The sequence below is a fragment of the Argentina silus genome, assembly GCF_951799395.1.
Source record: "Argentina silus genome assembly, chromosome: 16".
NCBI classification, from domain to species: domain Eukaryota; kingdom Metazoa; phylum Chordata; class Actinopteri; order Argentiniformes; family Argentinidae; genus Argentina; species Argentina silus.
The window spans coordinates 6277398-6286053 of NC_139670.1; the positions used below are offsets into that span (position 1 = coordinate 6277398).

General features: G+C 42.7%; 1 protein-coding gene across 1 annotated transcript; it reads right to left on the reverse strand.

The window, feature by feature from the left end:
- Positions 1 to 4552: 4552 nt before the first annotated feature.
- Positions 4553 to 4855, reverse strand: smim36 (small integral membrane protein 36; the record flags this gene model as incomplete). The annotated part of the gene is made up of 1 exon (XM_083687129.1): positions 4553 to 4855. One exon carries the CDS (start codon positions 4853 to 4855, stop codon positions 4553 to 4555), a length of 303 nt encoding a protein of 100 aa, XP_083543255.1.
- Between the last annotated feature and the right edge of the window lie 3801 nt (positions 4856 to 8656).

The window sequence follows — 8656 nt, forward strand, 5'->3', positions numbered from 1 at the left end:
TTTTATTTACAAGGGTTGGATAAGAGCTTGTGATACTTGTATTCAATAAATATGCTTGGTTAAAGGTTTATTAATTTAAAAAGCAACACTTTTTTAATTTCTTTTTACAATGACAGTGAGTGAGTCAAAAAAGTGGCAGAACAGTCCTTTCAATCAGGAGAATAAGAAAATGATGTCAGCACTTATACCTATCTATTTTGTTTTGAAATGAGGGTGTAGGCCTATTTGATTGCCTCAGTAGCAATAGCAAAAACAGACCTCAGTAGACCCTATTCAATAAAAAATCAGATAGAGGACATTCCAAATGTGCATGTTTTTTTTTTACTTATCCTGCACTCGCAAATTTGGTTATCATGTTTGCTTGAATAGTGGCTGAAGTTTCTGTTAAATCCTCCCTCTTGTGTGCCATACAGAGATCCCCAGACTAAGAAATTAATGTACCCATAAGTTTGCCGTCAGCTACTACGTCAAACCTGTATATGACAAACATGCTGTTTACAAGCCGAAACTTACATAACCCCCCATAGAGCAGACATCAGAGGCAAATACATAAGACATGGTCATAATACGCAGTGGCGTTGCCATATAATCCTGCAAACATGAAAAATTGGGAAATATCAGAGCTATTTATATTGCGAATGGGACGCAGCGATTGGTCAGTCATTGGCTGGGCACTGGGCGGTCTAGCCTTTGTTGTTTATGTAAGAGGATTTACCATGCTAAGTCCCTCAGTGGCACGAGTCCTCTAAGACTCTCAGTTGTATCATCGCTCAGAGTGGTAGCAGAGCAAATGAGTGATGTGACCGGGCCTGGGGAGGACAGACACTTGGTCATTTGGGACAGTCATTTGTGGAAGTAGATAGTCCGTTTCCCAATGTGGTTTTTGCGTGTTGATCCACCCAAAGCTTTTTGAATTTTCTTCTGACCCACCAAATGACCATGTTTCTAACCCCACTATAGGCCCCCGCTAGAGGGACTGGCCACTCACTGACCACCCATGGTTCCCCATCCATCATGTAGGAAACGCTGGATCAGAGGAACCACCTACTCCATGCCTCCAAGCAATCTCTGCTATTTTATAATGTTATATGAAGTGTTGTGTCCCATGTGAAGTGGGACCACCTTAAGTGAATCAGACTTTATAACAGACGCTTAGGACAGTCATGTGATGTGACACACAAGCTGTAGAGCCAATAATTCACAGTCTATCAAGTCCATGGAGCCAATTGAGCATAATAGTAGCATGTTTCGCCAGACAAGCAAGAGACGATACGATCAAACAGAGTGGAGGTTTGACATACAGTAAATAGAAATTCTAGGCAATGTCGTTTTGTGAGATTGTGGGTAGTGTAGTCCTCCATTAAAGTGTAGTCCTCCATGAAGTAGTTCCTTTATTGTACACATGGGGTGGGTCCAGGTCCTACGGGGGTTTCTTCTGAGTAAGGTGTGACAGAGTATCATCTTGTCCTTTGGCATGTCCATGATCAACGATGCACCGGTGGGCCAAACAGGAGAGTAATGGGTGACTCCATATTGTCAGAAGTCCTCTGGGCATTGTAGTGTTGCTACCATACGGTGTAGATGTCCTAGGGAAACAAGGAAACTTGAACATGTTACGGTTATGATGGTTACGGTTATGATTACCCTAATTATGATGTTATGATAGAATGGAGGGTTTTGCAAGGTTGGCTTGGTGTAAAACACTCTGTTTCCATCAGAAACACTAACGCTTGTTTAAACTGTTGTTGTAAATGTTGTCGGTCCAGGGTCTTTATTCAAACACACATGTATTCTAAGTCACACTGGATAAGAGCAGCTAGTAAACATGAAAAAAAAACCGAATCCATCATGAACGGCAGTCAAAGTGTTAACTCACAGTAGCCTACTTTCACGGCTCCCTTCTCCCTGACATACGTCAAACACGGAGGGAGTGACGAACATGCGTTCATTGACTGTGAGGCTTTACGCCGTCAGCTCACATCCATTTCCCTGATGGAGCCAGTCTATAGGATCAAGCAGGATTTAGATGGCCATGTCAGAGCAGAGGTTTCAACAGGAGGGCAAAGTGCTTAGAGTCTGAGCATAGCCCACTGGCGGTGGGGGAGGGAAACAGTCTGTCTGACTGTTCTGAGAATTTTTCTTTTTTTTTTCTGTCCCTCTTGGATTGCTCCTCATGCCTGTTGCATGTTCTATGTTCACTATCTATCTATCTATCTATCTATCTATCTATCTATCTATCTATCTATCTATCTATCTATCTATCTATCTATCTATCTACCCCTCCATCCATCCAATCACCCACCCACCCAACCATCCATCCACCCACCCACCCATCCATCTATCTATCTATCTATCTATCTATCTATCTATCTATCTATCTATCTATCTATCTATCTATCTATCTATCTATCTATCTATCTATCTATCTATCTATCTGTCTATCTATCTATCTGTCTATCTGTCTGTCTATCTATCTATCTGTCTATCTATCTATCTGTCTATCTATCTATCTATCTATCTATCTATCTATCTATCTATCTATCTATCTATCTATCTATCTGTCTATCTATCTATCTGTCTATCTGTCTGTCTATCTATCTATCTGTCTATCTATCTATCTATCTATCTATCTGTCTATCTGTCTGTCTATCTATCTATCTGTCTATCTATCTATCTGTCTATCTATCTATCTATCTGTCTATCTATCTATCTATCTATCTATCTATCTATCTATCTATCTATCTATCTATGCTCCTTGTAATGTAGTGTCTCCTTTGTAAAGATACTAGGAGGTCATGCCAGGCAGAGGGCCAACTGGGGACACATGTAACATGGGTCAGTTGTAACACCCTACTTTTCTCCATTCAGAAACAAGTTGGAGAGATGAAACTCACTCAGTACATGCACATGTTAGGTTTACTCCCTGCATGAAAAAACATCTGTCAAATATCTCACCATTTGCAGGTTTTATTGGTAAAAGTAGTTTTTGAGGGGTAAATGTAACTTTGTTGATCAGTCTATGGCGGGGCATTGGGTCATTTGAAACTCGAGGCTATGGTGTGAGGCTGCTGTTATTTATCAACCATTCGTTGCGTATTTTACGATGGCTTGCAATTTCAACCAATCACCACACTTTTACTGCATCAAAGGATCCAATCAAAAAAAGGGATTGCAATTTTGACTAATTACCGCTCTGTTATCGCGTTATCCAGTCCAGTGAAACCAGGCATCAACAAACTTGCTTTGCCCCCTGTCAGGGTCTTTACGTGTGAAGCTGACGGTAGATGACTGACAGGCAGATCAAGAGACAAAAATCCATCTCATTTTCCAATAAAAACATCAGCTAAAGGTCGTGCGAAACTATTTCCAGTGTTTTAGTCATCAGTCTTATTAGAACTGAGCACATATGAGATTTTATTGCTTTAAGTGAAATTAACATCATCAAAACATTTTTTTTTAAAAACACAGGAAATTGCCACACAAAATTTCTGAAAAGCCACAGCGTGGGGGGCAAATGTATCATCAGACTCAATACTGTGATCCAAGCATCCTTGTTAGAGACCTACACATTTATGAAGGATTAGTAGACAGATGTAAGATTCTGATATAAATAAATGACTGGTCTAGGTTGAGTATTCTCTGAGTAATAGAGTAATAGAGTAGGTCCTAGCATAGATTACTTTTGCTTATGATGACTGATGGATAGATGATTCACTTACTTAGACAAATGCATTTGTTGTGAGTCGCTTTGGATAAACGTGTCTGCTAAGTGCCATAAATAAATGTAAATGTAGAGTTAATTGCCAAAAATGTTACAATTGCCCCCGGTCTCCCTACAGGACGTTACTGGTAAAAACATGCTGGTACCCGAACAATGAACAGCACAACACAGCTACTGCAAGGCCACTGTACAGTATTAAGCTGGGTTATTACCAGTATTAGGCTGGGTTATTACCAGTATTAGGCTGGGTTATTACCAGTATTAGGCTGGGTTATTACCAGAGACTAGGCCATGCTGTCATGAAGGCCTACATACAGTAGGGTTGACATTGGAATCCAGTGCAAAAACCGGCATGCTGTAGGATATTGGTTTCCACTGCATTTACTGATGCAGTTTGAACACTGACACATATGAAATCGATAGTTGCCCGTGGAACATAGAATGTCACTGTTAGGGCAGCCATTAAATACACAGACATCAGCACGCACATGCTGGACGTACGCACGCACGCACATACGTACGCACATACGTATGCACACACACAGGCACGCATGTACACACACACACACACACACACACACACACACACACACACACACATACACACACTGACCAGTGACCACTGCTTACCAACTCAGCCTGGTCCTGTGCGATTTAGATTTAGAGATCAACATCATCCCCAAATGATCAATATGTAAAAGTCCACTGAGTGGAAAATACAAAACAAAACAGCAGCATTTTAGGGCCTCCAGTCCTGTCCATGTCCAGTCCTCACTTCGACCATTTTGTTTCCCTCTTTTTCCTAAATCGGAGACCTCCCTTCTCTCCGGCTCAAACGAGTGTGCTCCTCTTCTCCCGTCCCAGGTCGGGGGTGGGGGACTCGAAGTGGGCCGCCGTGTTGTTGGGCTCGCAGCGGGAGGAGGCGGGAGAGTTCTGCATGACCACCAGGCGAACGGGCGATTGGCTGGGAGGCGCGGGGGGTTCGGGAGCGTACTCCTTGGTGGGGTCCTTGCCCCGGCAGTCGTACAGGATGCAGGAGATGAGGAAGACGAGGAGCAGGATGACGTAGCTGGCGATGAGGATGCAGAGGTTCAAGGTCACGGGGTCAATCTCCGAGAACTCCATGAAACCCATTGTGATGCTTCATCTCTTGGCCCGGCCCAGAGGAGAAACCAGGGGGGTCCCAGAGGATCCAGAGCCTTCGGTGGGAGGGCGGAAAGGTCAGAGAGAGAGAGAGAGAGAGAGAGAGAGCCTGAGGCTAGCTACAGCCCAAGCCGCATGGGGAGACAGAGAGAGGATGGTCAGAGTCGCCGACGGCTAGAGAGAAAGACAGTCAGACATCTGGAGGAAGAGAGCAACAGATTGTGGACGATGGCATCAGAGAGAAATGAAATGAGCGAGAGGGATCAGCACCGAGAGAGAGGGAGAGAGAGAGAGAGAGAGAGAGAGAGAGAGAGAGAGAGAGTGAGTGAGTGACAGCAATAGAGTGATAGATCAACGGAAAAAATGAGTGACAGAGAGAGAGAGAGAGAGAGAGAGAGAGAGAGAGAGAGAGAGAGAGAGAGGGGGGGGGGGGGCAGCGACAGCAGGCCAGAGTGGATATGAAGGCTTTGTGCTTAAAGGACATTAATCCGCGCCGCTCCTCCAACCTTGAATTCCTGCAGCCAATGATTAAAGCTGCTCAATTTAATAACTTAAGCCACCATTTTAATTTTGCCAACTGCACATACAGTGGCAGGGTGAAGCAGGCCATATTATGGTCGGAAAATGGAGGACAGGATGATTTTTCACCGTCCATAAACACACACACACACACACACACACACACACACAGTAACACACACACACACACACACACACACACACACACACACCCCTCCCAGTCGAACCTGTCAGCTTGCCACAAACATGTCACTATGGGGATTTTGGGGATCATGTAATGTGTTTAAATAACTGATTTATTATGTCACAAATGGTGATTCATTTTTGTATGTAGAAAAAAAATCATTCATTTGAGGCTTATTGTAATAGCAAATATTCTGTACTGTACGTGCCTATTCAGAGAGAAGGGTCACCGGGCCAAAACACAGAGCATGAGCTGTCATGACGACGAAAGGGGATTACAAAACGGAAATCTTGCCCATCAGGTCATGGAGAGAGAGAGCAGGGGACAGAAGGTGCTGAAAGCTGCTTTTGGGAAACTCTCCCTTTTAATGGCAGCCATTCACTACTCGACTTATGATCAAGTCACAGTGGAGAGACTCATTAGCCGTCTCCATGGAAAGGAGAACAAATTAACTGCAACAGGTTGTTTGGAACTTCTATTTGAGGTTCCTTGGGCATTTCTAGAATACCAAAAAGACAAAACAAAGACATTACTCATAGAGTAGATGAGTAATAATTAGATTAAATTAGAAATTATTTTTAGAATCGTCCTGACAAAGAATCGCCACTGAGCTCCAGACTCCTTCTCAGTGTGGTCCGGAAAAACTAATTCAAATACACTTAAGTGGAAGTCAGCACGACGTATCAACATCAGTAGGAAGCTGACACGGTGTCCAAGCTCAATCCACAGAGTAAACATAACCTATACCTTAATCATTCCGAATTCTAGAATTGTAATGATTATTTTTTAAAGGAGGAGAACGCAACCCAAGCCCTAAAGGTTTTGGAAGACTCACCACTATCCGGAGGAGCAGATTGTGTACAGTGTACACAAAAGGAGAAAAAGAGAATGGAAAAACACAGAACGGATATTAGAACTAGTGAAATAGGCACCCACACAAAGTTAGCTGATACAGTAACGCTACACGGTTTAGATTCCCAAGCTCCACTGACCAAACACGTCTGGCTCTAGACCTATGAGTTCAGACATGAAATGAAAACTGTCTGGGTTATTTGTACAAGCTGTCCTGAATGAGTTTGTGAGTGCAGATGTGGATGAATAAAGTCCTGTCAGAAATCCTGCTAATTCCATCACTCAGAGTTTAAGTACCTGTGCTTCTCCATCTGTGAGAGCTTTCATGAATAATTAACAAGAGAAAATTGAAATTGGGGCCTGTGGGAAAACAGGACAGAAGGAGTGGTATTTCAGAGAAACTGGAAAAAAAACCCTCTTTATCTCAATCTGGAGTTTTTGTGCACTGTTATGTAATGTGCAGGATTTGCTCCTATGAAGGACTAGCCTAGATGCCAGGCTGTTTGCAATCAATGTTATTGCCTTGTTCAGAAAGACATTGACGAGGAAGTAGTCTGAAACTGAGACTAAGACCCAGCCAAGGCTATTGGGGGGGCCTGAGTCAAAGCTGTCTTGTTCAGAGTTCCTATTGTGATTGATCCTTCCTTTACAGTCAGACATGGGTAAAATGAAAGAACAACTGTGAATGACAATGTAACTGATGGTAATCACACTCTTTATGGACCTGCCATTCTTTTAAACACAATGTGGGTTTCCTGAACTAGGCACTGCTGTACCAACCCCACCCATCATAGTGCCAAGGCGTGTATGATATAACACACCTGATAAAGAAACCTTTAAATCTATCACCACCGAAAAATGAATGAAAGGAATGAAAAAATAACATGTTTGTGTAGAAGGGAAGGTCTCTCCCCTGCGAATTAGAAATGTTATGGCGTCTCCATCTCTGCCATTGTTGGGTTTGGAGCTCTCCCCCTCCACGGGTGTATCAGGTCTATTCTGGGTTGGTCTGGTCCACTGAATGGGCCTTGTGTGGTTCTATCAGTCGCTGATCTCTGCCACCATAGACCTCCTGGTGCCACGGAGTCCCAGAAGCTAAAGTATGGACATGCTAGCTAACCCAGGGTACACTCTGTGGAGCATAAGGATGCTAGCATAGGCCAGCTGTAAATACACCACATAAGACATGTCATGGAGAGGAGAGACCTCTCTTAGAAGTACGGCAAGACAATTCCTCCAGACTAAGTTGTGATGGAGAAACAAAAACCAACGCTATCAGCATTACAATATGTACAAATTCAGTTAATCTATTTAGACAAATTGGGTCAATTGCTACCCAACGAGCTGACTTGCAGATTAGCTGAGTGCTTACATCTGGTGATTAGTTAATCCAGGGAGTCAGGAGATCACAGGAAGAACAATAGGTGATGACCATCAGCTGTGCGCAACCAAAAAGCTGCATCATTTTGGCTGGGGAACAATTCTGCTAGATATTCCCGTGTAAATTCACTTTCATAGCAGATGGAAAAAACGTCACGTCTGAGGCTCTCTACCCCCGCCCATCTGAATCAACAGCCTATCAGAAACTACAAAGAGTGCACCCGCCTCTTCATGAACATTAACATCTCAGATAATTAAAGAATCCACATTGTAATCATTTCTCAGTTATGAAATCATTCCTAAGGACAAAATAACATGAATGAATGAATGAATGAATGAATAATAGCCTAACATGGTCAACCTCAAACTGAAGGGGGTTGATCAAATAGCTGCACATTATTGTAAAATGTTTGCAGGTAGGAATGCGCATTTAGTAGCCTTGTATGGTGTCTTTCCTTTATTTTATTTTTTTAATACGATGTGAAATTAAATTGGCTTGAAAAATATGCTATGATCACAAATCTGAAATAGTTGCAAAAATGGACAGAGGATTATTTTTTGATGGAATGCACCTAGTCTGGTCGAAAAGCAGGATTAAGTTTAGGCCTGTTAGAACTCCCTCTGGATGGGGCATGTCGCTTACAGATGTTTGGGAGCAACTGGATTATCTAATAAGAAGATAAGGTGTATACTAATTGATCTAGTGCTCTAGTCGTAGGGGGAATCTTGGTTGCAATTAGATTTACACCTGCATTTGAATTCTGAATTTTGGCTGCAATCGACCCATTACAATTTAGTGTAGTTTCCGTATTAGTTCTGTTTGGTTTAGCTGAGGGAGAGAGCTTTCAAACATAGTC